Genomic DNA, 20622 nt, shown 5'->3' with positions numbered 1-20622 from the left:
GGTGGATGGCTGTAACAATTTTTAAAAACAATATTATTGAACTATACTTAATTTACAATGTCATGTTAGTTTCTAGTATACAGCAAAGTGATTCAGATATGTGTGTGTGTGTGTGTGTGTGTGTGTGTGTGTGTGTATCCCTGTGCTATACAGTAGGACCTTGTTGTTTATCTATTTTATATATAGTAGTTTGTATCTGTTAATCCCAAACTAATTTATCCCTCCTCCACCCTCTTTCTTCTTTGGTAACCATAAATTTGTTTTCTATGTCTGTGAGTCTGTTTCTGTTTTGTAGTTTTGTAAATGAGTTCATTTGTATCGTATTTTAGATTCCACATATAAGTGGTATCATATGGTATTTGTCTTTCTGTCTGGCTTACTTCACTTAGTATGATAATCTCCAGGTCCATCCATGTTGCTGCAAATGGCATTATTTCATTCTTTTTTTATGCCTGAGTAATATTCCATTGTATATATATACCACATCTTCTTTACCCATTCATCTGTCTATGGACATTTAGGTTGCTTCCATGCGTTGGCTATTGTGAATAATGCTGCTATGAACACTAGGGTACATGTATCTTTTCAAATTATAGTTTTCCTTGGAGTCATTTTGAACCCCTCTCTCTCCTCACCTGCCCCTGCCAGCCCCCTTCTACTAAGTCACAAGTCCGACAGACCTCTTATCCAGCATGACTGCTATAGCAAAAATGGATACCTGGTCTTCCCGATCCTGTTTCAATCCCCTCCAATCTATTCTCAACACCACTGTGAAAATCATCTCCCTAAAACACAAAATGAATCCCTCCATCCCTCTAGTTAAAACTTTTCAAAGGTTTTTCAAAGGTTTTTCAAAGGTTTTAGGATAAATCCAAACTTCAGATGAGGTCCTTCATAATTAGGGCTGTTTTCCTCTCCAGCCACTGACTTGCCTCTCTCTTGTCCTATTACCCCAAGAAGTTCCAGCCATACCTAAACATCTGCCTTTTCTATCAAGTACCATCTTTTCTCTTGCCTATTTGCCTTTGCACATAATGTTCCCTCTACCCAAATGCAGTTTTCCTCTCCCATTTCTTCATCTAGCTAACTCCTAAGAAATTAAGCACAGATAACCCCTCCTCCTAAAAGTCTCCCATGACCAGCACTCCTCATTCCTAAAACTTGATTAGGTACCCTTCATATGTGTCCCATATGTCTATATATCAGACACTTATCAAAAAGTATGTATTTATATATCTCACCATTAGCAAATAAGCTCCTTACGGGCAGAGTCTATGCCTTCAATTTTTGCATGATCAGCATCTAAGCATGCATCTGGCACTTGGACACTCAGTAAATGTTTGTTGAATGATGAATGAACAAACTCTGAAAATTAATGTGCAATTTTCTCTTTTTAGGTAAATTTTAGTTAAAATAACAAAATGGATAAAGTGTTCATAGTTCTTTTGTTAGGTACACGAGGTCAGGTACATAAGTGTCATTATTATAAATTCATAAAGCTTTAAGGAACTCAAATGAGTCATTTAAACTATCCCCTCACCTAAAACCACCCCACATACATATAATTCTATTTTAATTTAAAGTCTTCTAGAGAGCTGCAAATTTTAAATTAGTTCTGTCTTCTTCTGTCAATGTGTTTTCTCTTTTACAATATATACCTATTACACCCATCTTCCTGGAGAAGATTGGAATGTTTAGGAATGGGGTCAGTATAGAGAATAAAGAGGACAGTTCTAAAAGGACTGTCTGCTCCAAGAGGTTTCATGGGTAATATGTGAAGAGAAAACTTTTGGAAGGCAATCAGTTCAAAAATCTATCTTCAGATGAAATTCTTTGTTTTAATCATACTCTACCTAGTTTACTTTTTTTTGAGACAGTTTACTCTAAAAGATATGGATACAAAGTTAATAATTAAGAGCCATGGAGTGGAGACGGGGGCTGGTTATTTTTTAAATCAGAAATATAGTGATAGTTGCTACAGCTGAACTCTGAACATAGCACTGAGTTTTGTGGCAGCAAAAGTAGAATGAGAACCACTTTGTGAAATAAAAGGAAGCAGGAACAAATTTTTTTTTCCTGAAATCATACCTAGGCCTGACTTGAAACATAATAGTTAATAAAAGATTGGTTGAATAAAAGAGTGTATCTTTGTATTAAAAAATTTAACAGCAAAATGGACATCTTCAATGATAGGTTTTTAAAGTTGTGGGAAAGTCTAAGTATCTATTTTTAAATAAGCCCTCAAAAAAAAAAGAGGGACTTTTAGAGTTATTAGACTAATTCTACAAAGACATTTTTATAGAAAACTAATGTAATCTAGTCTACTTACATAATATAATAGTGATTCTAACTTGACACAGAGATACAACTCAGAATATATGGAAAAGTGGAGAGAGATCATTTCCTTTGGAGACACAGGCACACATACACAAGCAGTGGATTACACACTTTCCACAGGTGATTTTAATTTTTTTTTTTCCCCCAGGTGATTTTAAAGAGCTTCTGGTTTGATAAGACTTTCCTTAGAAGCCAGAGGAAACCAAAAGGTCTTCTAGAGCTCTGAGGCCAGTTTAAGCCCTAAATACAACTTCCACTCCCTCAAACCTCCAGGTAGTTACCAATTAAAGTTAGTCCTCTGCATCTGGGCCTCCACTCAAGATCCCATAATGGTACTCAACAAGACCTCAAAAGCAGTTATGCACAATTACTGGACAGTCACTGGTACCCAAAGGCCTAAATAGATGACTTGTTTTAACAGTTAACACTGAGGTTTATCTGGAACTCCTAGAACATCTAGGAATAGTTTCCTGATACCTCTGAGGTAACACAGAAAGAGCATAAGGTCAGACAGCAATTAAGAAACAGGTCCTAGTCCCAGTTTGGCCACTAACTCACTTTGTGATGAGGGCAATTATCCAACCTTCTTTGGGCTTTAACCACAGTGAACAAGATACCTACTCTACTTACCTGAGCTGTTATAAGAATCTAATCTTCTAAGAGATGTGAAAACACTTAGAAAAATAATTACTCCTTCCTTCATTCTATTTAAACATGTTGAACATCTGCTCTATGCTAAGCATTATGCTAGGCATGAAGTTTACATCTGGTAGAGAAAGCAGAAACTAAACCATTACAGTTGTGATAAGGACTATGAAAGAGAACTATTAGAAGCAGGGAAAGATAAATCAATAAACTCAACCCGCTGGGAGGGCTCAAGGAAGGTTTCCCTGAGGAATCTACATCTGAACAGAGCCATAAAGAATGAGTAGGAATTAACCAGGCAAAGAAGTGTAGGAAAAGGTTCTAGTAGTCAGAGGAGCAAAGGTCTTGAAAAAACATTCAACGAATGTAAAGTGCTTTTAGGAAACACTAAAATAACTTTTCAAAAACATTGAATCTATGACATTGAAATGTAACCCCACAATCTGCCATTTCAAAAACCGACTCTTACAGGTTTATCTACAGCTTGGATTTTTCTTTTTAGTCATCAAACTCTTCCTAAGAAAACAGTGAGATCCTAGCCCTGGTTGCATTATTTTCTACTTATGTACCAATGCTTAGATAACAAAACAGATAAATGTCCATGTAGGAACAACAATTTGGGACACAGAATAAAATTCTGAAAAATCTTGTTTTTAGGACATATTGGTAGGTGCATAAAAATTCAGAATTTTTATAGCTCCCTGGAACATTTTCCACTTAAGTATTTGGGAAAAAAAAGAAGAAAGAAAGAAAAAAAAAGGCCTCTATCCCTACCCTATCCTTAAAGAAAAAGTCAGTGCTTTGAATTAATTATCATACATTCAGAAGTATAAGGCTCCTTTTATATTGGCAAATACATCAAATTTAAATGGCATAATTGCTTAAGTTTTCTGAAGTTGCTTTACTAATTATCTTTTCAGTTCTAATATCCTTTGGAACAATAGTTTTTGTAGGAGAATCTCGGTATTGTACATGTACCTCCCAGGATGTGTTTTAAATACATTATAAATGTTTACTACAGGCTTTTCCTTCTCATAGCAAATTGAAGTTCTAGATCATTAATATGAAGATTTTCACCCTGCCCCAGACACATGCAATTTAAAATCATTTTATGTCAACATATATTACTTATTTTCTTGAATTATGAACCAAATAAATTGCCTCAATTTGGAAATTAGCCTCATACAGGTGCATATTTAAAGTGATAGGCAAACTTTTCTATTCCTACTCTTCTGAAAATGTGCATAACTATGATTTGCCATGTTTACTGTTTGGCTACATATAGGTTACAAGCAAAATATTACAAAGTATTATTTTAAACTTTACCCCCACTTTTCTTATATAAATAGCTGCTTCAGAAGAAGTTTATTTCGTGCAGCTAAGCAGTTTAAAAATCATGTTCTTCAGGCTTTTACTGGCTTATTTTAGAAGACCTTCTAAACAACCAAAGAGTGGCCTGGTACTCCAATATACCACAAAACACCTTTCTTATATTTTGTAATTAAACAACCACCTCCAATTGCTGAGATTCCACAGTTGGTACAAGTAACGATGTATTATCACTACCACTGAAGTCATGTGTTATTATTCAAAGAGGTGAAATATCCAAATTCATTTTTAAATAGCTGCAAGATGTAATGGCTCAAACATATAGGGTTTGAGGGAGCATAAAGAGGTTTTATAACAAACATTAAACTTTTTAATGTTTTCATGTATGTCCTTTTGACTTAAAAAGAACAAAATCTCAGTGAGAAAAAAAAAAACTCTAGGTTATAGACACATTGTACACAGTTCTTTCTAGTAACAATTTTGATTGGAACTCAAACTTATTTTTGTCCAAATACTCTGAAGAAGATATCTTGCAACACTTTGTTTTATAATTACTTTGGACATATTTAATAGAGCAGATTCTCTCATTAGCACATCAAAAACACAATGAGAAAGATCAGAGATTTTAAATGAAATAAAACTTCATTGATAACTTTCACCTTTAAGATTCCTTTCACACTGAATGAATTTAAAAATTCTAAACCAGTAAACTACTGATTTATCATGATACATATATGGAAACTTTTTTTCACATTATTTTGGATCTATGATACATATGTATTTAAACAGTTTATTAGGGAAGACAAGTGAGAAAACAAAACCCTCCCAGGTATGTAGACAGTATGTCAAAGTCAGGAATAAAATGCACTGGTATCTTATGATACCAAAATGAAGTCACTTGACTGAAAAAAAAAAAAAAGCTTGATCAAAATATATACTTTATGTACACATATTGTGGCTCATTCAAAAGCATTTTTAAATCCATGGTGATGTTTTAAAAATAAACCATTTAAATGGTTAAGTTGACTATTAAGAGAAGTCTTCATAACAAAGCTTACAGGGTTTTTTTAAATTAAAAGAATAAATATATTGGAATACTCATCTGTCCCTATTTAAAGTTATTAAAGGGGGGCTTAAGTTGAATTTAGATAATATGAAATACATTAAAATAAGTTCCTCAGGGGAAAGAAAAATCTTACCATTCCATCAAGATATTAGGCAAGTGCAGATAACTTCAAAACATTAAGTTATATTCCTTTTGTATTCCATTCCTTCATAAGCCAGACCATAAGTGGAAATAGGTGGCTATTTAAGAATGCCATATCTAAGTCACTTATACTTTGGTGATGACTTAGCCTGTTTGGATTGATTAAATTCCACAATATATTCTACATTGTATACTTATGGGAAGAGATAATCTGTCACTATTACACTAAAACATGATATTCTGTATCTTAAGAGTTACCTGTACATCCATATTTCAGTATCAAATTTATAAAAGAATGTCAATCATTTTCCCTTTTTAAGAAATCATGTTTTAGTTTAGCTGTATACATACTGTCCAGAAAATTAAATATTTGTAAATAGCAAGTGTCCGTTCACGAAGGCCACTGAGTAGGACTGAAAGGGGAAAAAATCCAAAAATAAGCGCATTCAAATAATGTAATATGCTCTAATGAAGTTAACATGGTCAGTATATATGAAACTGTGTGTCCAGCACTGTTCTGGGCACTGTGAGGAGTATACGTGCATGCATACAAGCGCACACACACGTGCAGAAGAAAGAAGATGAATTCACATGAAACAACGGTAGAGCAAAAGACTATCAACTTTGAAATTTTCAAAATGGAGAACAGATTAATGGTTGCCCAGCATTAGGAACAAGAGGGAGATAGGTGTGGCTATAAAAAGGCATCACAAGGGATCCTTGTGGTGATGAAAGTAGTATCTTGACAATAGTGGTGATGGATACACACGGTATAAAATTGTATAGAACTAAAAGCACACATACACTTAAAGTACAAGGAAAACTGAAAAACTGTTGGATTTTTATCAATGTCAATATTCTGGTTGCGATATACTACAGTTTTGAGGTACACTAGCTCTCTATGTTATTTCTTACAACAGCATGTAAATCTACAAATATCTCAAAATTAAGTTTTTTTAAATGATTATAAAATACACTTTCCCTATTCTAAATACATCCCCCTCCCAAAATAAAAACATGCAATAATAAACACCAGAATCCCTCCCAGTGACAGAAGAAATTGCCAGCTAGGTGCAGTAGTAATTCCCTTCAAAGAAACACAGAGTAAACAGTATGTCTAAACATTCTTGCCCCGAAATATGTTCTGAATTTTCTTCAAATCCGTGTTAATTTAATGAGTTTTAAAGATCACATCCCATAAATTGAAGATTTCTCATGACACAGTAGCAATAAAATTCTACCTTCAGATGGTGGTGGAATCATCCTTAATCAGAGACAGAGACGAGGGGAGGGTACCACCATTTTCTTCTCTGTTTATGTTAAAAGATAAGAAGCAAATCACACACACAGGCACACACTCTTCCTCTTCCTGTAGAGTGTACATGAGTTCGGATCGAGACGTGGAATAACAGCACCACAAGGATTTCTCAAAGCTAGGTCTCTGCCTACTTGGAATCTCTTGGAAAATATTCAAGCATATCTTTGCTCTTTCGCTAATGCAAGACAAGAAATAACGGGTCAACTGCTCTGGAATTCCTTTGGTGTGAGAAAGTCAAGTCGAAGGTGATCAAAGGCAGGGCATCCGGATAAAATGGGTCTGATTAGGGTAGATTCAGACAACCTGACATTTGCTTGGTTGCGATAAAGATGGAAATAGGGACGTCGGGTCCCTCTCACACCAATCTGGAAACTTGACCCGCTAAAGAGATCGAACGCTTCTACAGCCTCCGCGGTGGATTGGAGGAATTTAGGGACGCTGTCCTCCTGTCCCCATCCTGCCGCTCCCCAACAGCTCAGCCGGCTGGGGAGCGGGGCGACGGGGACCCGGGGCGAGGAGAAGCCCGGGGACACTGGGCGACGAGGGGCCGGGGATACGGGGTGAGGGGCGAAGCAGGGCCAAGGACCCAGGGAGACTAGGAATGGAGGCGCGGGGCGAAGCCGCGGCACCAAGGGACGCGGGGCCGGGGTGCGGGGCGACGGGCGAGGCGAGGTCAGGGGCGTGGAGCGACGCGAGTGCGAGGTGAGGGCTCACCCGCGTTTTGCAGTGTCTCGATGTTCTGCGGTCTGGTCGCCAGCTCCGCCACCATCTGCACGAATTGGGTCCGGGCTTTCTGGTACTGCTCGAACACTGCGGGGAGAGACACGCTGGAGCGCACCGCCCGCGGCCCCTGGGCCCCGCCGCCCCCCGTCGGGGCGCCCGGACCTACCTTGCAACACCTGCCTCTGACTCATGGCGCCCTCGCCACCAACTCGGCGGCGCCCGGCTCGTCTGCGCCCGGCCTGAGAGTCCGCGGAGGGGGCGACCGTGGCGACCACTCGGACTCCGACGGGAGCCAGGTCTCTCTGTGTACCCGCGTCTCCCGGGCAACCGACCGGAACCGGAACGCAGCCCTCTCGCGGCAACGGCGGTCCCGGGCGTGACGTCAGGGCGCGGTGCTCGGGCGCCCCGTGCGCGGTCACAGTCCACCGGGGAGCTCAGCCTGTGCTGTTTCCCCGACGTGCGGAGCTCGCCCGGCGGCCGCGGGAGCCGTGCGCCGTCGAGGGTCACACCCTATAGGCACAGGAGTCCGCCAGGAGGTCAGGGAGTTTTACAGACCGAACCCGGAGGGAGCCCCACGCGCCCAGGAACCCGGTCCAAGTGCGGCGAGACAAGCAAACTTTTACGATGGAGTCGCCTGGGCTTCGACGGTCGAGAAAAATCTCATATAGGACACTGTGTAATCTGATAAATACATTACTGTCAGTACAACCTTAAAGTCAAATGTTTTCCCCTTTAGTCCAGCTTTTATATACCCGGCATTTCAGGTTTCAGGATTCCTGGAGGGTCAAGACAGCTATGTTCATACATTTAATTATACTGTATTGAAAGCATTTAATAAGCACTCATAGAGATTCAGTGAGGAAAGCAGACGAGGAAACAATATGATAAACGTCCTGTCTTCCTTGACTTTCTCCAAATTACTACCAACTTTGCTGTTTCCTCACTTTTATGTGATTTTTAAACATGTTGTCTTTGTCTTTTAAATTTAGGCTTCATTCTGTTGCTGAAGGACATTTCCAAAAGAAACTGAGAGAATCTTTACCTGGAAAGCCTTGATTGAAATTATCTTAACCAGACTTCCCTTGCTGACATAACTTTAATTCTTTACCCAGTTTCTTTTGACAAAAGTTAGGTAGTCTATCACTGGTTTCTAGTGTGTCTGAAAACTGTATACCAAATGTTTCAGTGACAGGTTTCAACTTTAAATGTTCCTCCATCAGAAACTACAATTTCGCCAGATGTCAAGTGAGCGGATAGTCACAGCTGCTGCTGAGTAGTGCCGAGACAGGAAACCTCTTGATATCTCTTCTTTAATAGAAGGGAGCATGCAAACTTAGCTGGGGTGAGTCCTATATAATAATCTTTCAAATCTCACTCTGACTTGAGCTTTCTGATAAAGTCCTGGTATTTTGTGAAGCCCCAAATAGTTGTGGAATGGACTAGCAATCAGAGAGAGAAATAGGTATGTTCAGCCGGGTCCCTACCACCCCCAGAACAGGTGCATGTCTTTTGCTCCGGAGTTCAGAAGCCAATGATACCCACATCCCTTTACTTAACTCTGAGGCATAAAGTTTAACAGGGATCTCCACATTTCCCTAAGGAAACAGGTCCTTTAGAATTAAAGTTTTTGTGTGTACTAATTTAGAGATTGGGGGGCAGGGGGAGGGACAAGTTGAACAAATAATTAAAATGGCAAATACACCTTCACTGTAATTTTATTTTCAGTTCCTTGTTGCATTGTGAAAAAAGAAATCCCCTTAAAACTAAAAGGTTCCATATTTGGTTTCAGTCCTTTAACAATTCAAACTCCGAAGTGACTACAGCTGCCATTTTCAGTAATTCTTTTTACTATGTATTTTCTACTTGAAACGTGTTGAGATAAGAGCTTAATAGTGAAAAAAAGGCTAAACCTATAAACGTAACAGTCTACTTACGGAACCCTACAAAGTTTGAAAACTTAAGTTCAAGTGGTATATAAATTATTTTTAACTATAGATTCTGAGTATTTGTCATTAACAGTGCCTGTGGGTTAAACTGTATTGTTCCTGATGAAACACAATATAGAATTCCTACTTTATATCTGAAACTGGACATACTAAAGAAGCTAGATCTTTGCTCTTTATTCTAGCTTTCTTTTTTAAAATCCTTAAAATTAAATGGAGAACTGTAACAGATTAATTGTAAAACTTAAATGAACTGTTAGTAATTCAAATATAAGATATGGCAAAACTGAAAGATTATTTTTACTGACAAAGCCAATCTATATTTTCTGACTCACTTTTCAACTTACTAACTATAAAATAAAATACCATTCTGTTTCACAAAGCTAGTTGAATGCCCCAAGATGACATACACACCTCTAACAGTTAAGCAGTGGGAAAGAAAACTATTCAAAGGGATATTTCAATTAAAAAAAAAAAAGGAAGAAAAGGTGCTATTTAAGATTACTCTTCTTAAAGTACCAGCTGACTTTAATACAGATATACAGTGTACTTGACACATTAAACTACACATTTGATTGAGAATGAAACTTATTATCTGAATAACTTGCAAAAATGTTTCCAAGAAAGATTTGTGTGGAAGACTTTGTCCCCTTTTGTATAAAGCTAATCACATGTAATTTCAAAATCATTTCTGCATTTATCTTTTTATGAAAATGAGACTCAAAAAAGACAACATTATAAAGCCAGTTTAAAAATCCTGTTCTGTTTCTCTTTAAAAATCTGCTCTGGGAATTCAGAAAAACCCATTATCATGGGAATATATTCTGCATGTGCCTAAAAGAAATTTTACTAATTTTAACAGACATGTTTTCTTTTCCTTCAGCTTCTAGAAGAATTTTAAAAGTTAAAGCTTTATATGTTCTAAGTAGATATTAATATCCACATTTAAAAAACTGCTGTTGAATGAATCAAGTGTATATATATTCCTCTCCCAAGCCAAAAACATTAAATATCAGTGTGTGCCAGACACTACTACTAACAGAATGTGCTTGTCTTCTAGGACATGAAACCTAGTGGGAGATCGACATCTAAAGAAAGTTTAATTCATTAAATAAGCATATACTGCAGCCTGCCCTGTTTTAAGGGCTATTATTGCACTCAGCACTGTTAAGTGCCTTGGGAACAAAGAAGAAGGACTTAGGATAACCTAGGGGAAGAAGTGAGAATATCTAAAACATCACTTAACTAATAAAAGGTGTCTTGTTTTTAAGAAAAATTAGCTGACTTTTGCCTAGATATGAAATCTCCTTCCCTCCTCCCCCAAAGAATTAAAACATAATGGTAGTATTTAAATATGCATTCATTTGGCAACTGCATGCAATTATGCAAGTCATAAGAATACAATAATCATTTTGCCAACATCAAATCTAAAATTAATAATATTTACATACTTGAATGAAAAATAAAGGTATTACATGACCAAGTTAGTGGACTCAAAATATTACCTATAATGATGAAAGCAAACATATGACATCTTAAATGTTGCTCTGCTCCTCTTTTGAGTAAAAGCCTCAGGAGTTTACATTTGGGTTTTAGCAGACCAACCGGTTGTGCCATCAAGTTTGTCAGCAGAGCAGAAAAGACTCGGACACTTCCATCCAGAAAGAGAAGATTAACATTTCTATGCTGATGTTGTGTTTGTGTCTTGTTTCCTATTCTTTGCTTTTCAAGCCTTTTAAAGTCAACTCCTTATATTTCAGACTTTAAAGTGTTTACGTTTCTTTGTGTTAAGGCCAATAAAATGTTTAAATGACAGTGATTTTGCTGGCCCCAAAGTTCTAAAGATACGCCTGTACATGGCTTCCTTTTCCAGGAATTCAGTGGATGCATAGATTGATCTCATCCTTTCCACTTCCAAAGTAAACCGTGATTAGGGGGATTCCACACACGAATAAGTTCACCTCCAAAGCCACCATTATAGCACAAAGTGATTGATACTAAAAATTGATGATTCTAATGCCTGAAATACAGCATAACATTTTCGAAGGCAGTGGGACATGCATAAAGACCAATTTATTGCTGCTTGGTGTGCGTGTGTGTTATGTGAATATCTTCTTTTTAAAGACTTATGTGAGTATTCCTTTAAGGCTGTACCCGAACCCCGCACCACCAGATACCCTCTAGGCACCCTGCCATAGAAGTCTGTCAGCCACTCCTTCTCAGCGCTCCCCAGGCCCCCCACCCCTTTAAAATCTTGGCCTTGGACTTCTCTGAGACAAGGTCGGTGCTATTCCTTTCCCACGTTTTTATTAGTACTGGACGCAAGAGACAAAAGATGGAAGGTGCCACATAGGGAAAAAAACCCGGAGCCCACCAAGCGCGCATCTAGGCCAAGACCCAGGAGGACGCGGCTCACGCATCCCCCATGTGCGGGTCCTGCCAGGGCTGCGCGGCGACCCCGCCCGCCGCAAGCGGAAGGTTCTGGGCCGACGCTGCGAAGCTAGACGTAGGCGGGTCTCCGCGCGCGCAATGGGCACGGGGTCCCCGGCTCGACGGCGCTAGCCTTAAGGCAGGCAACTGCGTTCAATGTGGACGGGGTGTCGGAGCCGCAGGAAAAAGGAAGAACACGATGCTCCTCCGATGTCCTCGGCTTTTCCTTTAGGCCAGAGTTTCTCAGACTCCAGCGGGCACCCCCGCGCACTCCGCGCAGTTCTCAGCGGGGAGGGGGCGCGGGAATCTGTTGGGGTTGGGGTCAGGCCATCGTTCGAATCAGAAAGCCGCTAAGCCCCCGCCGTGGGTCGCTGGGCTGGGCCGAAAAGGGGCCGCGGGGGCGGCAGCGCCGGGAGCGCCGGCTGGAGGCAGAGGCGGGGGCGCGCGGCCCGAGGGGTAGAGTGCGGAAGCGTGGCGCAGGCTACGCGCGGGCGGCCCCCCTCCAGCGGGGCCTCCGGGGGCCGGCCGCGGGCCTGCGGGTGTGAGCGAGGGGGGAGGTCCCAGCTTCGGCTTGCTCGTAACCCTGCGGGCCGCCGGCCTGGGGATCAGAAGGGAAGGGGCCGCAGATGCCGCAAGCCGACGTCTGCTGGGGGCGGGTTGCAAGATGAAGAAGGCCTCTGTCCTTTCGCTTTGCTTCCCCCGGCCAGGCCTCCAGCAAGCACCGCACCGCCGCGCGGGCTCTCGCGGACGGCTCCCGGCCCGATCCTCCCCGCGGCGCGGCTGACCCGTGGGCCCGGGAATGGTGTGGCCAACTCGCAGGGGCGAGCCCGGAGCGGGCGGAAGCTGGAACCCCGGGAGCAAAGGCCCCGCAGCGTTGCGCAGCCAGAAAAGCTCGCGGCGGCCGCTCCGTTCGGCCCTGCTTCCCCTGACTTGCTCCTCCAGGGACTTAAAAAAAGAGAGCCCCGTTAGCGGGGGAGGGGGATCAGACTCTCTTAGCCGGGAGTGGGGTGTGGGAATCCTACACCACCTTACATCAGTCAGCTCCCTAGACCCCGGCGGCGCAGGCCGGATCCCAAAGGCTGAGTGAGGAGCCCAAACCTTACTTTAAAAAAGGAAAGAAAAAAAAGCTGCATGTCACTGCGCATGTGCGAGCCTCGTGTTTTTGGTTTGTTTTTTTTTTTAAATTTTTGACGTCATTTCGCTACATCAAATCTCAAGCCAAAACTTCTTGCTCATTGATTACTCTGAAAAATAATTGACTGTATGCTCTGACTCCTAGGAAATACTGCAAAAGTACAGAGAGACAGTGTTCAAGGTTTGTGCTTTCACAAAAATAGCACAGGCTGTCTATCCACCCTGCACGTCGGTTCCCCCCACAGATTATCAGAGCCGAGAGAGAGCTCCGCTAAAACGTAGGCTAGACTTGGAAGACCCAGTGGCACAGCTTCCCATTTTTTAAGTGGAGATAACTTGCGCTATGATTTGCATCTTCCTTAGTCCAAGTAAGCTATACAACACAACTCCTGCCTTTTTTTTTTTTTTTTGGTATTTCTGAGGAAACATCTGAATATTGCTAAAGCTGAACTACTTTACGTCCTACTCCAGTGTTACCTCATATTTATTTTTTAAAGCGAAGAATAAAGGTTTTCATATGGACCACATAAGAAAAGATTAATGACTACCAATATGAAGAAAATACCAATGCCTTTCCCATTAATAAAACAGGAAATGAATAGTAAAGAAATGCTTTTTATTCTAGGACTGCTTTATTTTTCCCGGTGAAATAATACGTAATTGCTTATCATTCTGATTATGTCAAGGGTGAAGGTCTTGGAAGTTTACAGATAAAATTAGATGTATACAAGTAATGTCAGTATATTTATGGTCAAATCCCAGAGAACCAAACTTACTAAAAAACTTTTGGCTTAAAGATTGCCTTGCAATACTAAGGACACCAAATGGGGACAATTAAGATAGAGACTTCTTGTAGCATAACTGGATAGAAAAACCTTGATTTTTTTTTTAATATGATGCTTATGCATAATGCTTTAAACGTATGGCAAACATCTAAGACTGATACCAATTAAGATGTCAGTTATCTTTCTTGGAAAGTGTATTCTCAGAACCCAATGCAGACCATGATAATATAATAGATTTGGTTGCACTAAGGTCTGTCTTTAAGTTTAGAGAGCCTATACGAATTGTGTATATTAAGTTCATGAAAAAGGATTTCCTTAAGCCTATTTTAAAGGTTGCTTATATCATTCTGTTGTAAACTTACTTTATTCTAATGAATTTCCTTAGAAGTGGTCTCCAAAGTGATAATTTTAATTGGTGAATAATTTGAGCAGAATGATTATTTAGTAAAAGTGAGTGGAGTCCTTCAGATCTCATAACCTCTTTCTCATTAGAAAATGATGGCATAGTTTGAAGAGAACCCAAATGAATATATTTTAAGATAACTGTCATGAGGCATATTTAGAAAGAAACAGCTGGTAAACACATTTTCCCAAGCTTACCCTGACTGACTTCTTCAGTTACACTAGAAAACAAACTGTAATATATCATGTTCAAAGGAAAAACACTCTTCTGAGTTAATTACTGGTAACATTAATTTTCTGATTCATGAACAGCTAGATGCTTTCTAAACAGCACTCCATTTTCCCAGTATCATTTATACTTAAGTATTTTGGATGAGTGTTTATTGAACTTAGGAGTCTTGTTCAGAAGGTTGGAAAGGAGTCAAAAATTGCATGGTAAGATTCTATAGAAATGTAACCAATTCCAGTAAAAAGTCCTTTGTATGGAAGTACATTATGGAAATGACGTGGTTGTCAGACCTAATTGCTTGGCTTTTGAGTCCTCAGAAGAAATTCTACAGCCTTAGGGGTGTAGACTCAAAAGCAGCAGCATTTCTGGTTTCAGTTTAAATAAAACAATGAAATCCATCATTATTCAAGTCAATAGCGATAATTCACATGAATATGAATGCACTTTGATCTTATCCTTCAATTCATTGAAAGACACAGTCGTAATGAAAAAGGGAGATAATCTCTTTAACTTGGTCCAAAGCAAGTTGTTGGAGCTTTTCTTTCCTGAAAGACCATAGAAAGGAACTTTTCACTAAAGCCTTGCTTTCGTGTTTTTCAGGTGGAGGTGGGGAGTGTTGGGCAAGCTACAGGTCATTATGTTGCCCCCAGGAACCAAGTAGTGCTAACTTTCTTCTTTGAAGTAAACTGTCTTATTTAATGAACTTGACGTTTTGTGAAGCTTAAAGGTGAACCCCTTTCATAACATCATACCTAAGAAGCATTTTAGGAGGCATGTTGATTTAAGTTTACCATCAGATATGATTAAGACATATTAACTATTTTCAGTATGTTTTAAAGATTAAATTAAATAGGATATTTCAAGCTGCATTGTCTTAGATTTGCAGTATCCAATAGTAGTTCCTTAAGAGTTCCTGTTGAACTGTGAAGACAGTTAACACCCTGCCTGTGCTGTATGAAAGTCACTTTAAAATATCATCTTATGCCTATTTAACCAATTTCCAGACACCTTTGGTGGGAAAATAACAAAGTTACAAGTTCTTATTCTTAGAATTTTGGAAACATCTGTCAGATATTTTTTAGTACAGTCACCACATTCGAAATATAATTAGGTAAAAATATGCACGAATGAGGATATCTGATTAGTGCCACTGGCTTGGAAAATCTTTACCTTTTCATTGAGTTCATTAAAGATATCCAAGCTTTATAGTAGTTATTAGTAAGTTTTATTTCTCACAAGGGCTGTTGAACTTCTGGAATCCTCTGGAAATTCAACAAATATTTGTTGAGTTATGTTAAAGGGACTCCGGAGCATACAAAGATAAATAAGACAGGTGCTTGTCCTCAAGGAGCTTTAAACTTAAAAATTTCAGCACATCTGTGATTTACATTAAATGTCAATCTAGGAAGAACACTCCACTAACTTAATAGCTGTTTAAAACCGGGTCAGTTGTTAAGAGCGATGAAACTTGGCAATGCATGTATTTCCCGGGGTTATCCTACTAGCTAATCAAAATATTTTGCTGGATACATTTAAGATTTTTCTTCAATAAAAACTTGTTTAAAACATTAACAAGAGTTCTGTTAAAAATTAAATCAACGTCCTAGAGCCACAGACATTAGAAAAGGCAGAAAGATTCATAAGGGTTAATGTCAATCATTTTCTTTATGCATCCCTACTGCTGACGTCTGGTGTGGTTTATCACATGAGATGAAGGAGAAAAAAGTGCTCCATCCACCTATGTATAAGAACAAGTATCTGGAGGTAATGTTTGAGCTACACAAGCAGTTATATTATGAATTTCGTGCAAAATATTCGTGGTAGACAAAGAAGAGGGAAGGCTGTAGCGTTTGCCTGTGGTTATAACCCAGAGGAAAGCCACCTTTACCAAGGGCAGACACAACCCTAAGCTCTTTGTGTCGATGTTACTAGAGAGGGAGTGGGCATCTTGACTTCTTTCTTTACCACCATCCTTATTGCTGATATCTAGAAAACCTTTTTAATGGACTGGCCATTGACAAAGAATTTCGGCTCAAGTTGGAGACGAGGGCACCTGGGGCTGGGACGAAGCCGAGCGCCGGGATCTTGGGGGCTCAGGTGCCTGCGCGGCAGCGTGCGCTTGGAGCCTATTTGTCTATTGTCTGCCATGGGGGCAGGGCCGAGCCGGGGGTACTAGCTTTCGAGTGGAGCTGAGGGTCTCGGAGGATGAGGACACGGAGGGGTGGAGGCGAGAGATGTCAACGAGGGCAACCCCTAGAGTTCTAAATGCTAGACACCGAGATGTACGAAGCGGCGGCGGTACCCGCGGCTGCAGCCCTGGCTGCAAATCGCCGTCGTGTGGTTGCTACTGGCAACCGAGCCTGTGCAGAGCGCGCAGCCCCGCAGCCCCTGGAAGGAAAGTGGCGAGGGGAAGCGGCGGCGCCGCGGCCGCCCCGGCTCGGCCGCCCGCAGGGCTCGCGCTCCCGCCCGCGCCCCGCGGCCCCTTCGGGCTGTGACCACTGCTGTGCGGCACGCAGGGCCCCGAAAGGCTCTCGGGTTGGGGGTGTCGCTGCCTCGGGAGCGTCAAATTACTGGCGTCCTCCGCGAATGCAACATGGCAGCTCTGGTTCAAAGACGACTCTTTCAGTCCGCCGGGGAGGCGGGGGCTGCGGACTCCGCTGCGCGCCCGCCGCCTCCCTTCCCGGCCGCGAGTCGGCCCTCCTGGCGCCCCCGCCTCCGAGTCGGGCCCAGCTAAGGGCAGCCGCGCGCGCCGACTCGCCTTGCGCTCGCCCCTCGGCCCTTTGTTCTCCTCTCGATAGGCACCTCGCGCTTCGGGGGCTTTTAATGGAGACCGTGTAAGACACGGTGACCCCAGGTGGGACGCCGACGTCCTGGCACTCCCCAGAGGTGTGTAGCTCCCCGGGTCTCCCAGGGGCTCCGGAGCGAGCTGAAAGCGCCAGTCCGGGATGCTAACCCGACACTACCCGAGGAGCCGCGTCTCGTCGGGTGGGTCCCTTTCCGCCAGGCCTGGCCCGCCTTTCTCTTCCTTGCTTCCGAGAGGTGTGAGGCGGGAGGCCAGGGCTGGCACGCGACCCCCGCAAAGAGACAATGCCCGTCACCGCCCCAAGGAAATGAGATTCTCCGCAGGGGAGAGGAAAGCTGCGGGCTCGCAATCTGGGAAAAACGGGGAGAAAAACACCCGTTAGTCCTGCGCTGGGCTCCACCCCGCATCACACTAGCCCTTGGGCGCGGGTGGAGCCCAGTGCAGCCCCGAGGTCCCCGCCCCGGGTCGAGGGGGAGCCGAGACGCGGCGCCCTCCACCGCGAGTAGGGGAGGGGTCGGTGCTCCGGGGAAGGGGGGAGGCCTGGGGGAAATTTGCATTTTTAAAAACGGCGGTTCCGAAACGACCTTGCCACGTAGACAAGCCAGTTGTGACGTTCAGCACAACGTGCTACTGAAATACCGAAATCCGCCACCAAATGGCGGCTCCTGCAGTCTGCCGCGCCGCTAAAGAGGACTCGCCGGGCGTCGCCCATTTTAGGCCGCTTTCATTTCTCTGCTGTTACCCCTGTCCCCCTCCCCAAGCCGTCCCTTCCTCTCCCCGTTTTTGGGCGCACGTGGGACTCCTGGGTCAGAGAAGCTTTTCTGCCCCGGGGATCAGGCAGGCGCGGACTCTGCTGGAAACCGCTGCGTCCCGGCGGCTTTCAGAGGCGATATCCCAACCTCCAACCGCCCGATCCTCTGCCCCGCCGGGGTCTCAATGGCGCCGGAGTGCGAGAGCACCGGACCTTCCAGGTTCGCCCTGCCCGGAGCCCCAGGCTTCGCATTTGGGTCCTAAAGTGTGGTCCTTTGCCCAGATCTTAAGATTCCTATCGCGCAGCCACCCCTTCCTCGACACTCACCTGGTCAGGTTTTCTTCCCAGGGGATTAGAGCCCGTTCTACCCATTAAACAAGTTCAACTGGAGGACCCTTCGGGTAGGCTGAAGCTCAGCCTTCGGGAAGCCTCAAATGGCAGTTTTATATTTTGTTAATAATTTGGCTTACAGTCTTTCCAACAAAACCCTAAACTCCAAGGACACCTTGTTATTGAAGGAGAAAGGGCACAGGATCTGAAGCAGCCGGAGGGAGGAGGGCAAAGCGAGGCGATAATCTGGAATGGCCCCGCAAGGAATCGCTTCTGAGGGCTTTGCAGGCGACGCCGCCGCCTCCCGGGACGTGGGACACTTTCCTGCCCGCGCTGAGCTCTCGCGGCCCAGGGGCCGGTTGCCGCGCCTCGGTGTCCCGCCGGGCGGAGAGGCCTTCGGCAGGACGGGGGCCGCCTTGTGAGATCACGCGCACCCGGCTGTCGCCGCCGCTCGCCACCGGGTCCGGCCTTGGAGACACGACTTCGTTTTCCCGCCTCCCCAGCCTGCCGAGGCCTGGGAATCTCGCTTTCAAAATTGGCGGGATCCGAGTCCGCCGAGCCGAGGGTGGCGCGCCGCGCACGCGCAAAATGGCCTCCCGGTGCCCCGCGGCCTGGGCTCGAGCGTTGGGCCGGGCCGAACCCCGCGGCGCAATCGGGGGCGGAGGTCCGGGCTGTCGCTCTTTGCGGTTCTCGGAGAGCTGCTAGTTAAAAAATAAAACAGGGAGAAGGGCCGTTTTCTCTGTAACCGGTCCTTTTGGTAAAGGCTCCCTAATCGGGAAGGCAGCGCTGCCGGGAAACGAAGGTCATTTTCTCCGGCCGGGCGTCCTGTGCCCTTTCCACCGGGCACCCGAACATAGGAAGCCTTTCTTTCTCTCTCTTTTTTTAAGCCGATGCTCTTTCCACCCTAATTACCCTCGCCCCCGCTTTATCTTGCAAGCCGCGCACTGCGCTCCTGTCTTCGGCTTTCTTTGAATATTTCCACTCGTGGGGGCACTTAGACCTAAGACTGGAGCTCCTGGACAGGCTTCGCTATCTCCAGTAACTTCTTTATCCATCTCTGTAACGTTCTCATTCCTTCCATCCCAATTTTCGACGCGTTTCCCGAGTACCCTAGTCCGCAGCCTTCCGAGGGTCTGTTGGGTTCTAGCTAACTTAAAAGGACAGAGTTGAAGAGCGCCGAATCCGCACGGAACTTGAAATCACGTTCACTTTGAAGTTTGGAGTTGATGACCACCCAACAATCAGAGCAAGAAGTAACTTTTTTTTTTTTTTTAACTGAAATGTAGGTGACTCTGAGGGAACATCACTTGCTATTTTGGGAAATTCCCTTCTAATAGCCTCTGGAAGGGATATTTTAAGAAAACAGAAGAATGGGGGTAATTTAACTCATCCATTGGAAGTTTTATGTAGTGCTTACTATTCATTTAGGGGGTTAAATGAGACTTCGCGTGAGTTTTCCACAGGCACTTGAACTTCTTCAGAAAACTCATAAGGATCCTGGAGTAGCCTTTCCAGTGATGAATAACTGTTGATGTCGTCGACTTGATGAAGACAAAAAGTTGATGGTGAAGTCTTCATGTGAGACCTCTAGAAATTGCACACTCAGAAAAAGAAACTGGTGCAAATAAAGGAAATCCGTTTCAAGAACCAAAAGAAGAAAAAACGTTAAAAAAAATTAAGTGCGGAAACAGGAAACACTCGACTGTGTAAACATTTTCGGAGACTTTCATAATCAAAACTGGGAGATCTTGAGATTTGTAAGGAGATGGACAGGCTTCGCGGTGGCATTTCCCAAGTCTGATCTACTGGGAGGCTCTAATATGTGATACTTTCTCTTCCTTGTAAAGAACCCATCTATCTGAATTCTGTGGTCCCAGTTTAATTCAAGGTTTTATTTTGGAGGAATCCGGATTTTTTTTTAAGCGACCTTAGAAATAATCACCTGTTGTACTGTTCATTTTTTACTTGAAGAAACATCCTCAAGCGAAGTGACCTTATCTAACCCAAGAGCCTTATGTTGGAGCTGCGTTCTGTGCTCTTTGAAACTTAGAAGTCTTAAAGGTATATACTTTTTTTTTAAGGGTCCTTTAAAATGTAATTTCATCAAGACCTTTTGTTTTGGATAAAAGGCGAGTAAAACTGTATGGAAGAAACAATCATTGTATTTCAAAATAACATGGAGCCTCCATTTCATGGAGCACCAAACTGAATCAGAATTTCCAACTGTCATTCCAGGGTAATGTCAGAAGGAAAAGA

The 20622-nt window shown here is 43.0% G+C and overlaps 1 protein-coding gene across 2 annotated transcripts in view; it reads right to left on the bottom strand.

The window, feature by feature from the left end:
* Positions 1-7840, bottom strand: part of SPAG6 (sperm associated antigen 6) — a 74975-nt gene extending 67135 nt beyond the window's left edge. For both annotated transcript variants that reach the window (XM_019933169.3, XM_019933170.3), the window contains exons 1-2: positions 7726-7840; positions 7551-7646 (exon numbers count right to left, since the gene is read on the bottom strand). In XM_019933169.3, the coding sequence (XP_019788728.1) occupies positions 7551-7646; positions 7726-7750 (121 nt within the window). In that variant the 5' untranslated portion in view covers positions 7751-7840. The remainder of the gene's footprint in view (positions 1-7550; positions 7647-7725) is intronic.
* Between the last annotated feature and the right edge of the window lie 12782 nt (positions 7841-20622).

This window comes from Tursiops truncatus, chromosome 2 (assembly GCF_011762595.2).
Source record: "Tursiops truncatus isolate mTurTru1 chromosome 2, mTurTru1.mat.Y, whole genome shotgun sequence".
Lineage (NCBI taxonomy): Eukaryota > Metazoa > Chordata > Mammalia > Artiodactyla > Delphinidae > Tursiops > Tursiops truncatus.
The sequence above is the reverse complement of the archived record's forward strand: the minus strand, read 5'-3'. Positions and strand labels throughout refer to the sequence as shown.